General features: G+C 50.4%; 2 protein-coding genes across 5 annotated transcripts in view; one reads left to right on the top strand and one right to left on the bottom strand.

Moving 5' to 3' along the window:
- PLCG1 (phospholipase C gamma 1) overlaps positions 1–17,169 on the bottom strand; it is a 39,753-nt gene extending 22,584 nt beyond the window's left edge. Inside the window, exons 1-2 of the mRNA XM_039479774.2 lie at positions 17,079–17,169; positions 16,265–16,594 (exon numbers count right to left, since the gene is read on the bottom strand). Coding sequence (XP_039335708.1) covers positions 16,265–16,481 — 217 coding nt within the window. The 5' untranslated portion in view covers positions 16,482–16,594; positions 17,079–17,169. The remainder of the gene's footprint in view (positions 1–16,264; positions 16,595–17,078) is intronic.
- The window catches only part of ZHX3 (zinc fingers and homeoboxes 3), a 183,562-nt gene that overhangs the window by 155,672 nt on the left and 4,861 nt on the right, over positions 1–23,029 (top strand). For all 4 annotated transcript variants that reach the window (XM_074406537.1, XM_074406536.1, XM_074406535.1 and 1 more), the window contains one exon: positions 20,786–20,944. In XM_074406537.1, the coding sequence (XP_074262638.1) occupies positions 20,786–20,944 (159 nt within the window). The remainder of the gene's footprint in view (positions 1–20,785; positions 20,945–23,029) is intronic.

Genomic DNA, 23,029 nt, shown 5'->3' with positions numbered 1-23,029 from the left:
CAGCAAAAACCATCTACTTAAACATGCATGGAATAAAGAAATTTTCTAACTTAAAAAAACTGCAACTCCTACTAAATATGAAAGGTCTATTTAAAATCTAAAGAGCTTGAAAGAGGTAAGCGAAGATTTCTTAGACAGGTTCCTTCCCTTCTGGGGGTTTTTACTATCCCCACCTGTGGGCTGTGGACCCCAGAACTCCTCAAGGCCTGTGAGCCCCGCTCTGCAAAGGGCACTGGAGGAAGGCAGGCAAAGCCCAGCCCTCCTCAAAAGAGTCCAAGTCCAATTAACTCAACATGACCCCAGCCCATGTCTCCCCTCCTGCCTCAGCCTTCACACACCTACCTCCTCACTTAAGCCCCAACCAGGCCCAGGCCAGGGACATACTAGGTGCCCCCTCCTCTTTTGTGTGTCACCACTTGTCACACCTGCTGGTGTTTCCCTGGTGTCTAGGCCACTGGCCTATGAGCTCCTCCAAGGAAGAAACCACATTTGACTCTTTTCTCCATTCCCTACCAGTCCAACACAAACCCAGGGCCTGGGGAGGCCTCAAGATGTTCAGAGTACTCAAGAGCAAAAGTAAACACATGGGAGTTTGATTCCAGAGCTAATTATCTAACAGGCAGCAAAGGCCACAGATGCTCAAAGATGGTACCAGAAAGATAGTATCAAGGATGGCTTCCTGGAAGAGGTGGTGCAGTGGGCCACAGAGGCTGTGGGGCTACAACAAACACAATGCAATGATATGAAATGAAATGAAAATGCAATGGTTAATGGGGTGACAACGTGAACAGAAAAAGAAGAAACAGGCACAGTTGGGGGGGAATGTGACCCCTGGGGGCCAGTACAGTCTGGAAACTGGCAGGTGCCTACACAAAGATTCCTATAACCAGTGGGAACCACGGCAAGCTAACAGCTTTGGGAAAAACAGAATAGTAAAAGCAGCTGGATGCTAAGCACCCACGCCCTGCTGGGCCCTAAGCCAAGACCACCAGGAGATTCAGGAGAATGGTCCCAGGAGTCAGAATATACATGTAGATCTTCCCCAAAATGACCTCTCACCAATTACCCTCTCCACATGTAGCCTGTGGCAAACAGTTGAATCCCTCCCAGTTCCCAACCCCCATACCAAAGAGACTACACAAGTAGGACCCAGGAGAGTGTTAATGGAGCTAAGCCTTCTTCCACCAGAGGATACTGAAACACGAACAAAGAAAGGTTCCAAGTTCCAGCAGAAGTGACTGTCATCCACTTCTGGCTCCCTACCTCAGCCACCCCTCCCCAGGTCCCTATACAACTCCCTATGGGGTAGGACAGGCACTATACTGCAGATCCCCCTTCACAGGGAGGCAGAGGTGCAGGGGTTCTGCACCCATCAGGACCACACAGCTTTGGCAGGGTTTTTACAGCTCTGAAGGAAAAGGATGGAGGTAGCCGAAGAAGAGACAAAGATAGAACCTGTACACAGGTGCGAAGAAAGCCTGATGCAGTAATAGCCAGGCCACAAGATGGTCAGCAATTCCCAAGCTGGCTGTGTATGCCCAAAGCCTATGGAAGGAGCTAGAGTTCTCCTCACCTTCTCTTTCTGAGACTGTAACATTCCTCCTCCGCCTCTCTGTAGAAACATACTCACAAATCTGAGGTTCCCCTGAGCACATCTGGCTGCCACCAGAGGAAGGCGAAAGTGGAGGGGTGGGTGGCTATCCATTTCTATTTTACAAACAAGGATCTAGGTTCAGGGACTTCCAAGGTCACAAAGTTATATGGCAAAGGGAAGGCGACGGTGGGGCTTACTCTCCTTTCCATTCCTGTGAAGCAGCTGCCTTCAAACCAGACCCGCTGGCAGCAAGTTGGACAAGATTGGTCTAGATTCTAGACAAATTTCTTTGAAGCAATGAGGAAATGGAGGGTCCAAAGGGTTTTGTCATGGTCACAATGGTGAGTCATGGCAGAACTATGGCACTCTGCAGTGTCCCCACAGCAGCTGCTATCCCTGACACTGGGTATACAGAGACATGAAGAGCAACCATAGCCAGCCTTTGTACCATCCAGGCAGACAGCCCTCTTCCCTAAGACTCTAAATTAATCTTACCTATTTCAGAGGTGAGAACAGAATGCCTAAGCTCCAAGGGAGGAAGGGAAAGGAGGTCCCACCCAGAGAAATCAAAGCTGGAAGAGCACTCAGCAGTCACCTATTCGGTTTATGCATTCATTCCATCATCTGATCAAACATTTATCAGGCATTTATCTACTCCATGTCAGGCCCTGGGCTGGGTCCTAGGGAAACAGAGATCAATAAGGCATTTGAGTTCCTGCCTTTGAGAAAACCCCTGCTTGATGGAGGAAACAGATGGGGAAGCAGATAACTATGAGGTCATGCAAAGAGTAGAACAACAGGGAGGTGTCTGTGGTGCTGAGTGTGTGCAGAGCAAAGTCTTGGGAGTGCTCTGTAAAAGGCAGGTCTGGAGGGCTGACAAACACACATTGGGCAGAGGGGTTCATGGAAACCAAGGCAGAGGTGCAGAAGTCTACTGCGTTCCACAAACAGGGCATTCAGAGTATCATGTATGAGAAGGGAGGGAAGATGGCCTATTCTAGCCTTAACTGCCACAGTAGGGAAAGTTAACTTTTCTGCACAACTACAGAAGATTCTCAAGATGGCTATGGGTCAGCCTCTGGATCAGGAGTCTTGTGTGCTCCAAACTCTGCCTCCTTTGCAGACTAAGGCTAGCTAAGTTCTTTCTAGATGGCCTATATATGCCAGGCTCCTGGCTATAGGAGAGAGACTGGGAGACTCACCAGGGCCATATCTCAGGGATGTCCAGGACCTCAAAAGTGCCTCATAAAATGCCCCGCCTCCACCATAGTATACTCAGGCCACTTGGAGAACCAGAGCACTGGGTATAAGTCACTTAAAATGTTTTTCTTTATATTTTATAGAGATGGGGTCTCACTATGTTGTCCAAGCCTGTCTCAAACTCCTGACCTCAAGTGATCCTCTCACCTTGGCCTCCCAAAGTGCTGGGATTATAGGTGTGAGCCACCATGCCTGGCCCATAAGTCACTCTGTTGCCCAGGATGGAGTGCAGTGGCACCACCAGGGTTCACTGTAACCTCTACCTCCCTGGGCGCAGGTGATCCTCCCACCTCAGCCTCTCAGATAGCTACAGGCACACCACCACACCAGTCTAATTATATTTTTTGCAGAGATGGTATTTTGCCATGTTGCCCAGGCTGTTCTTGAACTCCTGAGCTCAAATGACTCACCAGTCTTGGGCTCCCAAAGTACTGGGATTACAGATATGAATCACCGTGCCTGACCCATAAATCACGTATCTATGGTCCTCCTTCCCGATCCCTCGGCAGCAATCAACATGGTTGGTCATGCCCTCCCTCTTTGAACCTCTGCCTTTGATTTATCCTGCACAACCTTGCCTGGTTTTCTTGCTTCTTTGTGAGCTACGAGCCTACCTACATTTAGCAATGGCCTTGGTCAAGGCTCAGGCCAAGGTCCTCTCTTCTGGTGCTGTCTTCTCCCTCATCAGTGCCAGCCATGCCCACAGCTTTAATTACCTCCTATGTAAAGCTAATTCACAAATAGGTCTCTAGCCCTGTCCTCTCCTCTTAAGCTTCTGATCCTTCAATTCAGCTGCCTACTCGCTATCTCCACTCTTCATGTCAAAACACCTCAAAGGCAACCCCGTAAAACCAAACACTATCTTTTCTCACCAGAACCCAGGCCTCTTGCCATACCCCTTGGGTCAGCTAAGAGCGTCACCATTTAAACAGGTGCCCAAACTCCAAACTTCAGAATGATCCTTGACATCTCCTTTTCTCTCACCAGCCCCTGTACACCAGCAGCTGTATTAAGCCCTCTGACAAGTCCTACTGGATTTACTATTCAAAATTAACCATAAATTCTGAGCACCTACATGAGAAACTAATGTTCTCTTTCTAGGTACTTGGAATACATGTACCTCAAGGCGCTTGAATGTGGAAGGAAAAATTAGATATGAGTATTATGCTAGATAGATTACATTAAATAGAGTCCACAGACAAATACTATGAGAAGCTGAGAAGTAGAGGATGAAGTAGTTACTACCTCTCCTGGGTGGGAAGGGAGGATGAGCAACAGCGGCATCTGGCATCCTAACACTCATTTCTTGCATATTTACTTTGCATAGACATAGCGTAAAGCTCTTGATAAGATTGCCTTACAAAGATAAAATCTGTCTTATATTTTATCCTTGCTAATAACACTATGAAGTAGGTATTAGGGTCCCCAATTCCCGAGTGAGGAAAGTGAACACAAAGAGGTACAGCCAACAATATTTCAAAGCAAAGACTGCCTGTAACCTAGGCTTGTGCTCTGTAATGCCTCAAAATCCTTGTTGGAAGTGGCCAAGCAGGGCCAGCACAGACAAAAGGGGAAGATGGAGAGGATTCCAGGTTGCATCATGCACTCTTGCTTCACAGTATTCATTACAGTAGTAACCATATATGAATTTTAAGGCTGTCTGTCTTCCCCACTAAAGTGCAAACTCCTTCAGAGACTGCACCATGTCTGTCATCTTCAATGCCCCAAGCCTACCAGGAACTTAATAAGGTTTTGGGGACCTTATTCAAGAAAAATATAATGAAAGCATTACTACTGTACAACCTGTTCCTGCTCTCTAGATAAATGAGGCCCTCCTCACTACAGCCCAGCATATCTACAAGTCTCTCTCTGTTGCTCTGCCTCTGCAGACCCCTCTCACAAGGGAGAGGAAACGGAATGGGTTGAGAGAAGAAAGAAAAATCTGGGGTCTCCCTCCTACAATGAAACAATAGGGACCTAGGACTCCTGGTGGTGGGGGAAATATCAGAGCAATAGGGGCTGAGGTAGGGAGACGAGTGGGAAAGGGAGAATAGAGGCCTTCCCCTCTGCCACTCCCTGAACCCCATGATGTCTCACCACTCCAACCTTGGATGCTGCCTCTTTGGTTTCTGGGTTGCTGCCACCCCTTGGACAGTAAATGTGGGTTTAGTTCTTAAGCCTCCAACACAGAGTAAATCTGTGGGGTTGGAGACATTCTAAATAATGACCGGAAGTCATCAGGTCAGAGGACTGCTTGCTGAGACATCCTGCTTCAGCAGAACCCACCAGGCTCTCCAATTTCAGAGCTGTTTGACCCAGCTGCCATAGCATCTGGCCACACTCTCTCTGGGCCATGCCAGCCCAAGCCAAGCCACTCTCCTGACCCCTTTTTGCTTACTGGAAAACAGGGCCCCAGGGAGTGATCTAGTCTCTGATCTCACTCCAAGGAGCCAGGGATCTCATTCACTCACTGCCTGCCCAGAAAGCCTAGCTTAAGTTCTTCCTCTTTTTTTTTTTTTTTGAGACAGAGTCTTGCTCTCTTGCCCAGGCTGGAGAGCAGTGGCATGATTTCGGCTCACTACAGCCTCTGTCTCCCAGGTTCAAGCAATTCTCTGCCTCAGCCTCCTGACTAGCTGGGATTACAGGTGCCTGCCAAAACGCCCAGCTAATTTATTTTTAGTAGAGACATGGTTTCACCATCTTGGCCAGGCTGGTCTTGAACTCGTGACCTCAGGATCCACCCGCCACAGCCTCCCAAAGTGATGGGATTACAGGCTTGAGTCATTGTGCCCAGCCCAGCTTAAATTCTTTGAACTTACCTCTCCTACTAAGAGAGGTGGCTACCTTGGATTTCCTTTTCCCAAGCTGAAGCTGAACATACTACAGTTCTACCTGTTTAGGACAACTGCTCACCCCACCTGTACTAGCACACATCCTTGTATGGAGCTTCATGCTTCCAGTGTAGACCAATTCTCAGGCTAGGACCAAGCCATCCTCTTGGGATCAGTCTGGCAACTGGCATTCTGTTCTCACTGGAGAGAATGTTCTGTGTTTCACTGCAGGCCTCAAAAGGCCCTCAGCAGAATCCTTAACAAAGTGACCTTTGTTACCTTTCCTAATCTCCTTAAAGGATATGCTGAGAACTCCCAAGAAAGGCCATAGTCCCAGTTAGGATGGAGAAGCTAATACAGGCACAATATACTCAATTACTGAAGGTGGAGGAAGTGACTAGGGCAGCAAGGGAGAGCTGCCTCCAAACAGCTGGTGGACCATGAGGCAGAACAGGGAGACCATAAAGTGGGTCTTCAACACCTCAGAGAAGGACCATCACCCCTGCCTCCATCACTGCCCAACCTCCCAAATGAGGGAACAGAGTTGTACCTCTTAGTTCACCTCTTGACCCCAAGTAAGCTGAGAAACCTGTGGGACCTATGGCCAACTGGAGCTCTCCTTCAATCCTTCCTAGGATTAGTCACCCTGTTAACTCAGGCCCACACTCTCTGGGCCTTAGGCTGAAGTCAAGGTGGGGTTGGAATTCTCCCACTACACATGCACACTTACACAGCCAAAACAGTGTGGTCAATACCCAACTCCTACCACGGGCAAGGCCAAGCCAAGGACATTATAACTCAACCATACCCCCAAGGTGTCCAAGAAAACAGGAAGCCAACCTCAAAGTGAACTCCCCACCTGTTCCAAGGAAGAACTAAACACAAACCAACAAGTGGTCAAACTCACCATGGCCCAATCCCTTACCAGTCTGGCCAGCTGTTCACTGTCAGGGCCCAGAACATCAGTGAGACTGCCCAATCTCCACTGTGCCCACGCCTTCCTGCCTTGCACCCAGGGCCCTCACAACCTTTGTACAGATCCTTTACCCAACACCTGTGTGCCAGTTGGCAGATAGAGGGAACCCAGGGGCAGGACGGGCTGCTACAGAGAGAAAAGCGATTCTTTCTGGGCCCTTGAGCTCAGCCTACAGCACTTTAGGCACAGCTGTCTCCTGCCAGCCCTGGGCCTTAGTGGTTTTCTACATGGTCCAGATTGCAAGCTTCCCAGGATCAAGGACTGGGTCATCTCTTTTTCTTGCTTCCTAACTCTAGTCTCCTCTGTGCCAGGCCTGGGCTCAGTAAAGAGATGCCAGTCTTCTGCAGGAGAACGCCCCGCCCCATTTACTCTGCATCCTGAGTCTTGCTGAAGCCAGGGCCACCGGCCAACACCAGGAAGGGCCAGGGCCGGAAGGAAGCAGCAGAGCCTATACACAAAGCCTACATGTGGACTATAAAAAGGAGCTCCTCCCTGCCTCCCCCAGGATGGGCCCGGTTCCTAGGAGGTAGAGAGTGGGGAGAAAGCTAGGACTTAAGCCTGGGCACAAAGCCACTGCAGCCTCTCAAAAGCTAGCCAAGTACCACCTCAAAAGGAACTAGTCTTACAAGGAGGGGTAGGAGAATATTAAGGGCTTAGCCAGGAATGCAAGTAGAGACTCTCCAAGTCCCATCTCTTGGGACCACAGCGTATCATAAGGCAACCAACTCCAAGATCCCTACTGCTTCTTCCCCGAAACTACATTATATTCAGGGACCAACCCCTTCTCATACTTCTTTCCCTACTCTCTGAGGCTGAGAACACCCCTTAGAGGTCTCTAGGTACCCATATTCCCCACTTTCTCGGAAGACTCCAGCACACTCATGGGGCAGAACAAAGTTCTGGGAAGCAGCTGTGATGAGTGGCAGAAGTAGCGAGACACTCCAACTTTTGGCGGCAGCAGGACACTGTGGCTACAACATAGTAGGCTCGGTGAGCAGCTCAAGTAGGGGAATGGGTCAGTAGGGAAAATGCAGCTATGGCAGGGAGATGACAATTAGGTAAGGGCCACACAAAGATACCTATTTGAAAGATGTCAGCCAAGGTAGTCTCTTGACCCACATGGGCAGCACTCTACCACAACAGCAAACCCACACTCACCACACCCATCCCAAGTCATGAAAATTCATGCCTTCTCAACCTCCATATTTTAAATCCCTCTCCAGCCTAGTCTGCCCAGGGTGTTTAGGCTTTGTACTAGAGGCCGTGCCCAGAACCACTGAGGCCACTCTCCAGGGACAGTGATGTAGGTTAGCACACATAGCAGATAGGGGAAATTAACCTTTGTTGTTGCCAGTCATTGATATGTGAGCATCATTTGTTATCACAGCACACCTTCACCTAGCCTGACAGAGCAGCCTCTTGCTTATTTCCTTCATAGAACTCACCAAATCCTTTACGTGTTTTATTTGTCTGGCTATTTCTCTCCTTTCTGGCTATATCTACATATGTTACCTTTTCTAACCTCCTTACCTTTCTAATCTTATGTCCACTACTGGACTCCACAGTGCTTGGCACAGTTAGCAAATGCCAGAGTCTAAAGCCAGGGAAGCACAAGTAGTGTCTCACTTATTCAATGAGTCACTGAAGCCCAAAAAAGCAGTTTTTTGGTTTTTTTTTAAGGAGAGTAGATATGGTGAGATGGAACATGAACCAGGCTAGAGATCTACCGCCACCCTGAACAAGTCAGAGGCTGGAGCAATCATCTCCAGCTCAGTGTGCCCAACACACAGTAGCAAGGCCCACAATAAATGTATGACAAATTAAGGAGCACATGAATGAATGCATGCTCTTGAGATGTCACAGAGAATGCTGGAGAGGCCCTTCTCAGGACATTTGGGGCATGGAGCCCCAGGTTCCAATGTTCTGCAGAAGCATAGGCAAAAGTTTCACCACAAACCAGCAAGTCAAGAGGGTGAGGCTCTTCTGTGCCCTGCCCCCAATCAACAGCTACATTCACTTCCACGTAGGAGTGTAGGAAAGGTCTGGGTAAGCCAAGCATCTTGACACAGGTGTTGTGGCAAGGATGAGTGCAGAAGGGTTTTGAAATTGAGGCAATGAGTCCGGCTTGTCCACAGATGGAAGCCTAGGTTGGTCAAACACATGTGGTCAGAGGGCAGAAAAACAAAAAATAACCCTCTGGTCCTATAGAACAGTCCATCTTACTGTCATTTTCCCCAGAGTGGCGAATAAACTATAGTGGGAATCGGAAATCCTAGGATCTGCTATGAACTTGATATGTGACCTTACCCTTACCGCCTTGGTTTTCTCCTCTGTAAGAGAGGAATAGTAACTCCTACCCTCCATAGATTCATGAAGCTGCTGTGAAGTTCAAATAATACAACAGGTGAGAAAATGTTGCATGAACTCCCAATATGCTATACAAATTCTAGAGTTTTTTGATGCCCTAGTCCTCTGTGTACAGACTCAGGGAAGGAACACAGAAGGCAAGTAGGAAACAGACTTCTATCCCAGGTTGTTGGAGCAGCCAATTTGTGGCTAATTGGTGGAAAGAACTGGAGCTCTGTAGTTAACAAAGATGAGAGTAAAGGAAATGAATACTAAGTGCCCACTAAGTGCCAAATGTTGTGCTGGGTACTTTTCACATAAAATCTCTTACTCATATACAATCTCCCTTATTATTAATATACAGCTCTGTGAGGAGAAATTACTTTTACAGCTAAAGATCAACTTCAGACAGGGAAAAGTAATCTGCCCAAGGTCACAGTAGGAGCTAAGACCTGAACCTAAACCTGACCAGCTCTAGCCACAAATCTCCAGGCACTACAGCTCAATTACCAACAAGGTGGGACTATCTATCTGGTCAATAGTGGCCCGAAGCCACTCCTCACCTATGGCTCCACCTTGAGTCTTGTCACCTGTAAACATGCTGCTCTCAGAGATTCCCTCCAAGGAAGCAATGGTCCCATGCTCCTCTGAACAAGACACTCTACAAGGGGCACCAGAACATTTCCATCTTCCTATCCCACATCCATCTCTCCTAGGACTTTCCTCAAAGTCTGCAGTGACTTCACTAGTTCTAACAAAGCAAGTGGAGAGGGGGGAAAAAATCAGTCTCCTAATATCAGGCTTTTACAATCTCAGGCCTCACTTCTTCCCTCCAACTTACCATCTGTGGTCTCCTTGAAGCCACGTCCCACAGAAAAAGGCACAGAGTGAGAAGAGATGCTGTGAGTTAGCGGAGACTGACACAGAACATGACAGCAGAGGCAGGCTCTACCACATTGAGGCTGTGGCATTAGAGCACTTTCTGGAAGACAAGGTCTCTCCAGATAGCGTCCTGGGCTAGGCATTTAGAAATAGGAAAATATCGTACCTTCACTGTACAGAAAGGGTTACCACTCAAAGCAGCTGCTTCCAGCCAATTCCTCTGTCTCCCTGCAAAAACCAGTAGTGGGAAAGAGGCCTGACAATAGAGGGATTGCTGAGAGCTGCAAGAGAGGATGGGCAGGCCCCCCTGCCTCTGAATCAAAGGGCTTGGTGGCCAGGCACCAGCCCCTCAAGACAACAGGTGCATTCACTCTCCTCCCACCAGGTCCTCCTGGGAACTTAATCCTCATCTCTGTCCTGTCAGAGCTCCTAAATAGTAAGCACTTACACCGTGCCACACTCCATGCTAAGCACTTTATACAGATTCTTATCCAATCTTCACAAAAACTTATGAAATAAATGTCATTTGATACTATCCCTTTTTACAGATAAGCAGCCCAGAGAGGTAAAGTCATACGCTTTAAGGTCACAGTGCAAGTAAGCTGCACAATAGGATTTTAATTCAGGCAGAGTCTAGGACCCAAATGCTTAACTACTAAGCTCTGTCTCACCCCTCAAGACCCAGCCCTTCTCCCATTTACCACCATAGCATCCCCACCCTGCCTCAGCAAGGTCTTGTCTGGGCCCTTATCAGCTCTATCCTGCAAATTGCAGTAGCTCACAGGCCTCCCTCCCTAACACTTGCCTGACAAACCACTGTCACTGTGGTCTCCCAGACAGAGGCAAGACAGTCCCATTGCAGCCTCTGCTAATTCCTGCTGCCTACAAGACTGAGTGTAATTGCTGGGCATGGCACACCAGGGCTATCCCTAAGCTGTCTCCAACCAGTCCCAGCCTCCTCTCTACCACACCAAATCTGTTCCCTACCCGTGCATGGAGTGATTCCCAGTTCCTGAGCCTCAGCACAGGTAGGTGCCTCAATAATTCGAGGCCCACCTCAAAGGTCACTTCTCCTTTGATGTCTTCCAGGCAGAGCTCCTCACAGTTCTTGGTAGAGGCCTTTAATTATGGTATGTAATACACACAGTTATAATCACATGCCTCTACATCTGTCTCTTCCAAGAGTTCTTCAATGGCACAAAGCATTTCTCAATAAACTTTTGAATCTTTGGTGCCTAGCACTGGGCAAATTGGAGCTGTAATAATACTTATTGCAAATATCAATAAATAACCCTCTTAGAATGAGGGTTATTTATTAATATTTATACCCAAATTTAATATTACTGTAATATTAATATTAATACCCAAAGCAAAGCTCGTAGTCAAGATCTCTGAACTCCAACTGAAACCTATGCATCTGTATAAACATACACACAGAGTCTGGAGAGAAACTGGAGGTGTTGTGGGTCCCAGGGTTGGGTGAGCTCAGTTTCTCCAGCTATCTGTGAAGCAGACACTTTTCCTAGGTTCACAGGAAACAGAAAATCCCAGCTGGGTGGGAGGCCTGGAAATCCACACATTGGGGCAAGCCTGGGGGGCTGAGGAAACACTAAAACGTCTGACTTCCCTTGGAAAAAACTACATTCAGACAGGAAACACACAGGCAGGGATGGCTAGCTCTGGAGATCCAGACATGTGCTCTTGCCCCTCTCCCACTGGCAGTAACCAGCCAGTACAAAGAAAACCCTTGATGACACTGGCCTGGGCCTGCCCTCTCCCATGCTGTGGGACAGCCCTCGGAGCCGGCCTCCTGGTTTGGTCCGCCCCCCAGCCACAGAGGTCAAGTCACAGCCAGTTGGTTCCACTACCACCTCCCTTCTAAGTCCGCTTGCCTCATTAAGGTAGTTAGCTGTTTTCGTCTGCCACCTTCACCCCCTTCATCAAAGGTACTGCTCACAATTGTCATTGCCTGTTTTCATTTCCCTAAAACCAAGCACCCATACTCATTCACCTCAGAGGGCCTGGCATCTAGTAAAGTTATCTAGTGCAGAATTAGTCAATGATAGAAGCCTGGGGCCCCAAAAGTTCCCATGGATATGCTCAGCCAGTATCCACAGAGTACCTCTATGGAGTTTCTTGAGACAGTTTCACTCTTGTTGCCCAGGCTGGAGTGCAATGGAGTGATCTTGGCTCAATGCCACCTCCACCTCCCGGGTTCAAGCAATTCTGCCTCAGCCTCCCGAATAGCTGGGATTACAGACATGCACCACCACGCCTGGCTAATTTTTGTAGTTTTTTTTTTTTTAGTAGAGGCGGGGTTTCACCATGTTGGCCAGGCTGATCTCAAACTCCTGACCTTGTGATCCACCCACCTTGGCCTCCCAAAGTGCTGGGGTTAGCAGGCATGAGCCACCACACCCGGCCCATGGAGTTTCTTTACTGGGCCCACAAAGAACCTCAACTGACAACCTCATTAAACACTGGTCTGAACCATATCAACCCAGAAAACAACAGAAGAAAAAGGGTGGAGCCAGTGAGGTGTGGTGGCTCACGCCTGTAACCCCAGCACTTTGGAAAGCCAAGGTGAGTGGATCACCTAAAGGCTGGGAGTTCAAGACCAGCCTGACCAATGTGGTGAAACCCTGTCTCTACTAAAAATACAAAAAAAAAAAAAAAAAAAGCTGGGCGTGGTGAGGCACACCTGTAATCCCAGATACTCAGGAAGCCGCGGCAGGAGAATTGCTTGAACCAGGACGCGGAGGTTGCAGTGAGCCAAGATTGTACCACTGCACTCCAGCCTGGGCGAGATAGCAAGAAAAAATAATAATAATAATAAAAGAGAGAGAGAGAAAGTGTGGAGCCAGAGCCTAGAGAGGCTGAGGCTATCTTGGGATACAAAAGCTGAAGTGGTCTTTGCCTTGTAATGCATGGTCTGAGCACAAAGGTTTCTCACAGAGGATCCACGTGGGCCACAGGGAATATGAGCTTGCGTCTGCCAGTCAGCCACTGATTAAGAGAGCTGGGCTCAGCTGAGGCCCTGGCACACACTGACACTTACCACCTTGGGCACAAACCATTCTCCATTTCCATTTCCTCATCTGTAAAATGAGAGGAAAGGTCTCTACGACACTCAGTTGGAATTCTACATAACTGCATTTTATTCGTTTATGTCAGAATCTGCAACATAAAAGGCCAAACACCAACCTGGTTCCTGTCATACCACCAGGACAACCAAACTTGTCAGCACTTAAGCACTTCCCTACCCTGCTTTTGAGCCAAATGACCACTCTTTTTTTTTTTTTTTTTTTTTGGAGACAGAGTTTCGCTCGTTACCCAGACTGGAGTGCAATGGCACGATCTCGGCTCACCGCAACCTCCACCTCCTGGGTTCAAGCAATTCTCCTGCCTCAGCCTCCTGAGTAGCTGGGATTACAGGCACACGCCACCATGTCCAGCTGATTTTTTGTATTTTTAGTAGAGACGGGGTTTCACCATGTTGACCAGGATGGTCTCGATCTCTCAACCTCGTGATCCACCCGCCTCGGCCTCCCAAAGTGCTGGGATTATAGGCTTCAGCCACCGCGCCCGGCCTGCCAAATGACCACTCTAGAAATCAGAACTGTCAGTTTCATTTCACAAGTGCTGATAAAAGAGGGCACAGATTCAGGGTAGGAGAAGGTCTTACATATGAATGCTGTAAAACCTCATTAAACCACACTGTCTTTCCCTCAGGTCCACCAACACCCTGAAGGTAGCACAGTGTCTCTCTCTTTGGCCAAGTTTCAGGCACTGCTGGTACCCTGGCAGGGTCAGCAGTAAAGGCCAGACACCTGAGGCACTTGTGCGAGTCCAGGTGGCAGAAAATCCGGCTGGCAGTCCAACCTCCTCAGAGGCCCCAGGGATCATCAGAACTCACCAACGAAGAGAGCCCATGAATGGGCAGAAGCAGGGCAGGGCTTCAGGGGAAGCCTCCATTAGTAAAGTCTGAACACACAAGTGTTGACTAGACTTTTCATCCAGACTCCTTTCAATCTGGGTCCTCAAAATCAAAGAGCCAGGGTCCTTACATCCTCTGTCTGCCAAATCCCAGCTGATGAGATTACTGAATGTGTACACCTCTGGCTGACCCACCTGCTCATCCCTGGGTAGGCGGTGATCAGGTCCTCTGTATGTCTGGCTCCATCCCCCAAAGACCTGAGACATGATAGATCATCCCCTCTCCACATCCCTCTTTTCTGTTTAGGTCCCAACTTACAAACAAGAAAGGTCATACCCAGGAGTCAAATGTGTAAAACTCCGAACACTTTCTCTACAGAAAAACTGTTCTACATGGTGGGTGGATAGGTGAGTGGGCACATGGGTTGGAGCAAAACAAAACCATTTCCTGCCTTTTTCTGAGTAGCAATCTAAGTGAAATGTGAATATGGTTACCATCCTCCTACCTTCCTGCACCTTCACACTCACCTACAGCCACACCTCACCCCCTCACCATTCCCAGTCCAGGGTCTTGAAGGGCAGCCATGGTCTACTGTTATTATTAGTAACAGCTCACATTTATTAAACATTTATGTATCAGACAATGCTAGACGTTTTACATGAATTGTCTCATTAAATCCCTGGAGCAACCATAGAGACTGGATATATCATTACCCCCATTTTACAGATGAGGAAATCAAGGCTCAGAGGAGGTCTGGCCGGGAAACATACAATGAATATATGGGCTTCAAATCCAGACTAGCCATCAAACACTGTGCTACATTTTTTGCCTGCTGATAATATGCATGGTTTAAAATGCAGTCAGTTACCCAGGAGATCTCGGAGAACTTCCATCCAGTGCCACCGACTCAACATAGCATAGACAGCAAGGAAGGGGACTGTGCCTGGAGACTGATGCCTGAGTAATGTTCCCAGAGTTATCTCAGTTCTTTGCAGTTATCTATCCTTCCTTCACTTTGGAATCCACAGGCTCTCAAGTCACTAAAATGTTCTCCCAATGGCTGACAGGGTCAGTGAGGGCACGGAGGAAGGCGGCTGCCATTTCTAAGTTGAGCAGCTGTGTTAGATCTGTGTCAGATCTGGAGTTTGCAGCCGAGGATGGCTGCCTCACCACAAGACCTTCCTTCCTCCCAATCTCCTGGCCCATCTACACAAAGGCACATACCATACCCAAGGTTTGTGGGATCCCCTCCCTTGGGGTGTCACTTCCTGAACCCCTCCTTCACACAGACCTTGTTCTGAGCCTGGGTCTCTCTAACCCCAGTCTCCAGGGGTCCCTGCAAGAAGCAACACAGTCTGGAGTTGCAGACACACCATCTCTTCACACTGACAGGGGGTGAATGCAGTGCTGAGCAGAGCGCCCATCCGGCCACAGCACAGGCACACGATAAGTGGAACAACTCTGAAAAATCTGGGGTTTTTCAAAATCCCCCAATTCCCTCCTCCCACTAGAGGCCAGCGCAAAAGCAGCCAAGCTCAGGCCTGGGAAGGCGAAAAGGCAGGAAACCAAGAGCTCCAGCTCCCTGATGCCACCAGACAGAGGACAAAGGGCTAGACTCCAAACTGGCTGCACTCTTGAGAAGAGTCCCTGACTCCAAGGCACTGGGGCAGGACTTTATGGGATTCATCTCCCGGGAACGTGCTTCCCAGGGCAAGGGGAGCCCCTGCCCTGGCTTTGGGTGTCTGCCCACCCACACAGACCTCCAAAACTCAGCTTTGGGACAAAAGTAGCAGGAAAAAAAAAAAAAATCATGAAAAACCAACCACTGCCTTCTCTCAGGTTTCTCCAAAGCAAACAAGACCACCTTCCTCCCTCTCCTCCAGAGGGAGATGAGTAGGCCCGGCTCTGCTCCAAGACCAGCCCTACCCCAACATCTGCCTAAGTACTACTTAGGAAACCCAAAGGTTCCTTTGCAAATAAGAGCCCAGCCTGGGGGCCCAGAGAGTTTCACAGACTGCTCTTTCTGGAGCAAGGGTGGTGGACAGGGACCGTCTGGTCAGGCCCCAAGGTCCCCGGCTGGGTGGGGGCCGCTGCCTTGGCTCCCCTCGCGGACGCCGCCACCACTCCCAGTGGCTGGGGGACCTGATGCCGGCACCGCGGGTCTCCAGCCCCCGAGGATTTTTAGGCCTCAGGACAAAGTGCCTGGAACACTCCCCCCAGCTGGGGGAGGGGGTGTCCTGTCAGGTGACCGAGGACCCGGATGCCCCCCGCCCCCAGTGACCACCCGAGACGAAGCGGGGGCGGGGCCCGGAGGGGGTGGAGGAGGGCCCGAAAGTTTGCCCAAGTCTCCCGGGCGGCTGACCCGGGCGCAGGCAGACGGGCCCGGCCCCCACCACCCCCGCTCGCGGCGGGCCCAGGCGGGAAGGGGGCGCACTTACTGGCCCCCTCGATCTTGTCGGCGCCCCGGCTCCACGTGATCTGGCGCGTCTCCAGCTTGACCTGGAAGGTCTTCCGCTCAGGTCGCTGCGACTTCTTAGAGTAGAACAAAGTCATGACGGTGCCCACCTCGAGGCTGCGGCAGAGGTGCAGCACCTCGGCGTCCGAGGGCGCGCCGGGCCCGCAACCGTTGGCGCAGGGGGACGCAGCGCCCGCCATGGCTCCGACGCTGGGGGCGACGGCGGCACAGGCCGGGACGGTCCGGGAGCAGGCGGCAGCCAAGCTTGGGGCTGAGGCTGAGGCGGCCGACGAGCGGGACCCGGCGGCAGCTCCTGCAGGCGGACAGGGGCGGGGCCTGAGCGCGGCGGGGCGGGGCGGCCCTGAGGCCCCGCCCCGCCAGCGCGCCGGGAACAAAGGCGCCCGCGCACCCGTGGGGAGGACCCCCGCCCGCCGGCCCGTCGCGCCTGCGCCCCGCGACCCCCAGACAGGCCGCAGGCAGGGACGCGGGCACGATGGCGACGGGAGCGCGCGCCGTTCCCGGTCGACCCACCCAGCCCTCAGTCCCGCAGGGCTTCCTCACGCGGCCCCGGACACAGCCCGGCGGCCACGACCGGCCCCGTCACGCACGGCAGCCCCGCCCACAGGCCGCAGGCCCCGCGGCCGGCGCGTCAGTCAGGCGCGCTCGCACGGGCGGCCGCCAGCCCGCGGTTCTGCACAGACGCAGCCCCCGCGTCCCGAACACCGCCCATGCAGCGACCGGGATGGGACGTGAGGGGGTGGCGCGCTCCCCGGGCATGCCTGGCCAAACCCAGTTACCTGGGCGGGCTTCCCTGCGAAGGGAGCCAGGCCTGGCCGCTCACACCGGCGGCGGCGGCGGCGGCGGCGGCGGCGGCGGCGGGTCCTCCGCGCGCCCTCTCCTGGGAGGGCCGGGGGCGGGGCCGCCTGCGGATTGGCCGCGGGCACTGATGGACAGCCGGCCTGTCCCGCCCCCTCCCCCGGTAGCGCGGGGCTGGCCCGGCAGCTCTTGCGACGGCCTGGCCCACGTCTGTGTGTTCCGCCCCTGCTGCCAGGGTGTCCTTCAGTGGTCCTTTCGTTCGGAGGGTTCCCCCCAAGCGTGAGCACCTCTTGTAGGGCCTTTAGATCCGCGGCCACGCTGTCCAGCGGCCTGACCTGCAGCTCCCAGGCCCTTAGTGTCTGTCCCTCGCGTGGGCAGCTGCTCGCCCCGCTCACGCTCGGTCTCCACGAGCAGGACTCGGGTCCGATCCGGGGCGCGGGCTCAGACCCTACCCAACAGCGTCCCCCCTGCAAATGCCCTCCTGAACTTTGATTTTCCCCGCCTTGCTTTCCTTCCCTTCCTGTGGCCGCTGCCTGTCGATCTCAGAAGCTTCTGTTCCTCTGCACTCAGTGCTAGGTCAGATCCCAAGGCTACCTGACCTTTCCCCTGGCTTTTCCCACCACAAAGACACCGGTGACTCCAAACCTGTGGCTCCCCTACGTTCCACATCCCCGCTTAGGCGACTGACCTGCCCTCCCTAAAGGTTCCTTCCTAAGTCTTCACTTTATCAGAACGTGGCGCTAAACTCCTCTACGTTGCAAGGGCCAAAAACCTTGCAGATACAGTAACTGATTCATCCCTCTGCCTCACCTCCAATCCATCAAGACCTGTTCACTCAACCCACAAGCTGAAGGCACCATCTCCTGTCACCCAGACTGTTTACTCTGTTTGGTCTTGCCTGGATCTATTCTCCATGCTTTAAAATTTTTAAATGAAATTAAATCATGATCCGCTACATCCAACCTAAAACCCTCCGTGAATTCCCATTGCACCTAAAATCCACACTCCCTGCTTGGCCCAGCAGGTTCTATAGGATGGGTTTCATCTCTCACAGGTGACCCTTCACTCTCCGGTCTCCAGCGACAAGGCCTTTTTCTGGTTATGGAATAATTCGTACTCTGTCTTTCTGAAGCCATTCTTGAAAGTCACCCCTGCAATCTATCTACTCCTGTCAGCACCACCAAAATTGGGGACACCCACGGTCGCGGTGGAGCCTGTCTGACATGTTGAGCCAGGCAGTGGGTCGGCTGCCAGACGCAGCAGGACAACTTACTGCATTTCAGAGGTGAGAAGCCCAACAGAGCTTCCAGCTGATGCCAGAGAAAGAGCCAGGCTTCCTGGGATTTGTGAGATGGTAGGACTAGACTGGAGTTTGTAAGTGTGTAAGAGTGTGTGCTCAGGCAACCCACCCAGCTGGATAGTGACCTGGGGCTGCTACCTCTGACTTTGTCTTGCTGTAGTGGCAACTTGTGTGTTCTGTTGATTTCCTCAAGTTCGTCCTCTAAGAAGCTCAGAATTCAGCGTGACATAGAGACACTGTCCTAGCCAGCTTCCAAGGCATAAGGAGCTGTGGGGTAGCTGAACTGCCAGCTAGTGGCAGGCCTTTACAGGGGGTAGGTGGGAGCTAGCGCTGACCACGAGCCTCGCTGGGTGCTGAAGGCATGCACGTGTGGTCACACCTGATCCTCATAATTATCCTCTAATCAGGAAGGATGGTCCCCAATTTACTGGTGAGGAAACAGAGATTCATAGAAGTTCTACAACTTTCCCCAAAGCCACATAACTAACAGGTGGGAATTAGAACCCAAGTCAGCCTGACTCCATGAGTTTTCTGCCTCACAGGAGATCCACTGGCTTAGGTAAGTCCTGATGGTGGCCAGTAGTCAGTGGGCATGAAGGCTAGCTAGTTCATCAGCATGGGTGAGGGGAGGCATGCCCACCGCTGGCCTTGGGCACAGGGAATCCAGCAGAACATGAGTGCTCAAAGGGTGTGGCTTAGACTGGCCTAGGCTTAAAGTTCTGTGGACCCTGCTCTTCCCTGTGTTGGGCATTGACAACATGAGTTAGGAGCACGAGAGAGACCCAGCGCCAGTTCTTCAAGAGTTCAGACGTTAAACAAACACTCTGTTAAGTAAAGACAATTGTGAAGCCGGGAGTGGTGGCTCAAGCCTGTAACCTCAGCACTTTGGGAGGCCAAGGTGGGCAGCTCATGAGGTCAGGAGTTGGAGACCAGCCTGGCCAATATGGTGAAACCCCGTTTTTACTAAAAATACAAAAATTAGCTAGGCGTGGTGGTGGGCGCCTGTAAGCCCAGCTACTGGGGAGGCTGAGGCAAGAGAATTGCTTGAAGTGGGGGGTGGAGGTTGCAATGAGCCTAGATCACGCCATTGCACTCCAGCCTGGGCAACAAGGGCAAAACTCTGTCTCAAGAAAAAAAAAAAAAAAAAAAAAAGACAATTGTGATGAAGGCTAGTAGAAAAAACATTAGGGAGATCTCTTCAGAACTCAGCAGAGACCTAAAGGAAGTGGGTCAATGGCGATGTGAATTACTAAGTGGGTTGGAGAAATGTATGTTACAAGCAGAGGTAATAGCATATACAAAGGCCCTGAGGCCAGGAAGAGGTTGTTGAATTTAGGGTTACAAAGAAAGCTAGAGTTTCCTGACTTAGGAGGAGATAGGGAGTGATGAGGCCAGGAAGGCGGGCAGGGGCTGAATAGGGTCCCTCTCTGGCTGTCTGATCCTGTTTTTTCCAGGAGACACCCTCTTAAGTGCTGCAGCCCTCATTGAGCTTCCTGTGCTGACTTGGGCAGCCTGTGGGCTGTAATGCACTTTTTAAATCTGTTTCTCCATTTTGGGGGGAGCTTTCCAACATGCAGTATAAGGCTTCCTTGCTTTTACTTTTGCTTCTGGAGCTGGACCTCCAGGGTCTCAAGAAATCCCTGCCAACAAGAGCTTGAGTTTTCAGCCTGTTGCCAGGCCCTGTAATCAGGGAACAGGACCCATTTCCTCCTGGGACTTCTGGGCCAGCATCCCAGGCTTCAGGTGCCTCCTTCCACCAAAGAAGGTGCAGGAAAAACAGGGCACACAGAGGGTGGGGTCTGTGTGGGCTTCCCCCAGCTCAGCATATATATGGATGCGTGGGTGTGACTGGCAATACGTGCAGCTGCGCTGTCTGGGAGGAGCAGCCCAGCACCCACACAAGGCACACGCCTGTGATGTCACCCAGGCTAGCCCTGCTCGGGCCTATTTCTGTGAACAATCATGCTTCGACATAACCCTGGTCTACACCATACTTGTGCCAGTGCCCAGAGTCTGGGGAGAGTCTCGGCCCAACTGCCCCTCTGGTCCTGTGGGTTTGGCCTCACAGCTTTTTATTAAATGACCACTTTGAACAGTGGTTGGCATATAGTAAACACTAAGGAACTGCTTTATCCACATTGTCTCATTTCTTCCTCATTACAGCCCTATAAGTGCTCTTATTATCCCCATTTTCGTGATGAAAAAACTGAGGCACAGAGCTAAAGGGCAGGATTCCAATGCAGGTAGTCTGGCCCCAGAGTCAATGCTGTTTTGTTTCCCATGTGTGTATGAACACTTTATTGTATATCCTCTCCCCTTTGTAAAATACCCCTACCTGATATGTTTTCTCTTTTTTTTTTTTTTTTTTTTTTTTTTTTTTTTTTTGAGATGGAGTTTCTCTCTTGTTGCCCAGGCTGGAGTGCAACAGCGGAACCTTGACTCACTGCAACCTTCGCCTTCCGAGTTCAAGCGATTCTTCTGCCTCAGCCTCCCGAATCTTTTTATTCAGTGCTGTCACAGACTGGGTTCTTTGGACTCGGACTACAGGTTAGTGTACAGCACATTTATTAGGGAGTGCCCCTGGGATCAGTACTCTGGGAGGTACTGGAAAGAAACAGGAGTGGGCACAGGGAAAACTAAACTGAGATGCAGGCCTGATGACTGTCTCAGCCAACCCCCAGGATCTCTGCTGTCTGCCACTAGCCTGGAAGGGCCCTGGGAAGAGCCCAGCCTGGGTCAGATAGCTCTCTGCAACCAAGGTGATCTTCCGGGGGCTGACAGCTAAAGATTTTCTGCTAGTAGCTCTCCCAGTAGTTGGGTCAACAAGTCCTTCCTTGAAAGGGATCTGGGTGGCACTTGCTATGTCTATCACAAATGTATTCTTTTTCAGCCCTTAGAAAAGTTTTGAGTACTTAAAAATAGAGAACAAAATATAGAAACAGGAGATGAGATTATAAGGAGGATTGTAATATAGTTTATGGGTTAACGTAGCTGATGTGACTGAGAATTAAACATAGCTGAGCTTCCTGGTAGCCAGAACAACTCTTTATATTCTGTTAATTGGTTCTTTTGGGTAAAAAAAATTTTCTGGGGCTAATTATAAAAAGTTTCTCACCTGGATACTTATTTGATTGAAATAGTGGATTATGTTCGCAACTGATGACTAGCAAATGCTGATGCTGTTTTCATTTGTTCCTTGTAACAGCCTTGAGTGAATATCGAAGGCATAATATAAAAGTATAGCTCCGTGAAGCCCTTCTCACATTTGAAGGGAGCAGATTTATAGTCTTGCAGTGTCTAATTCAATCCACGTGTAAAACATTGTCCTTTTTCTTTACATCATTCTTTAATTTTTACTTTCTCATGTTAGACGTCTGAACAGCCCCTCCTCTGGGTTGTGAGCCAGCCTGCACCTCATCACACAACCAATACTACTACCTAAGAACTAACCTCAGTGCACCTTGAACTCCACCCACAACCTGCTGTTTAGGCTCCTGACCCCCGCCCCTAAATCTATCTGTGGCTCCAACTTAGTCATCGGGTCTCACACTTCTTAGGTCATGTCCACCTACTTTCCTCCTCACCTGGGATGTATTTTCTGTCCCTCAAGAGCCTTCTGTGTTCTCTCTAAGCAAAATCATACCTAGCTCGGCCGCTCCTAGGGACTGCTCTTTCACCTTGCTGTCTCTCTGCTGATTGGCCCCCATAGTGGGACCCAGATTTTGAGGTTCTCCAGCTGGGCTGCAGATGTACCTTCTTCTGGGTGGTGGCAGGGACACTGTGATTGTATCACTGAGGCGACATATGGCAATAAAGGAAGAGAAGGGGAAAACCCTTGCTAGCCACTGGCTCAGGCCAGGGCAGACCTGCTTTTTTCTGTTTCTCTTCTCCTTGCAACACACTTCACCAACGCCTCCTTTAGAGCACAAGCACTAAGACAGTACAGCTGAGTCAGACCATGTTCCCACTCTAGCAGTGGGTACAGAAATGCCAACAGACCATGAAAACTCAGTGTGATGGGGACCCCTGGAGCACTGGGAAGGGACACTTGGCTTTATTGAGACCTGATAGTAGCTGTGGGAATAGAGCAAAGTGAGAGACTGTACATGCCTGGAAGAAATAGCCACTCCAGATATAAGACACTCATTTTCTTTTTTTTTGTTTGAGATGGTGTCTCTCTGTGTCCCTAGGTTAGAGTGCAGTGGCTCCATCTCGGCTCACTACAACCTCCCACTCCCTAGTTCAAGCGATTCTCTTGCCCCAGCCTCCTGAGTAGCTGGGATTACAGGCACGCGCCACCATGCCCAGTTAATTTTTGTATTTTTAGTAGAGACGGGGTTTCACTGCGTTAGCCAGAATGGTCTTGATCTCCTGACCTTCTGAACTGCCTGCCTCAGCCTTCCAAAGTGCTGGGATTATAGGTGTGAGCCACCACACTCATTTTCAAGTTGTTTTGTGAGGTTTTTTTTTTGGCAACTAAAATAGAAACATTTTTAGAGATGCAAATGTCCACATACAACAGTTTATTTAGTTACATGTACATACTTTAAATCTCACAAACAATATATTGATTCATGAATATTGATTTTTCTCACACTCATATTTTCAGTAATAAATTATATTCAACTTTTT

Source organism: Saimiri boliviensis, chromosome 9, assembly GCF_048565385.1.
Source record: "Saimiri boliviensis isolate mSaiBol1 chromosome 9, mSaiBol1.pri, whole genome shotgun sequence".
Taxonomy (NCBI): Eukaryota; Metazoa; Chordata; class Mammalia; order Primates; family Cebidae; genus Saimiri; species Saimiri boliviensis.
Note: the sequence above shows the minus strand (reverse complement) of the source record. Positions and strands in the feature narration are given on the sequence as shown.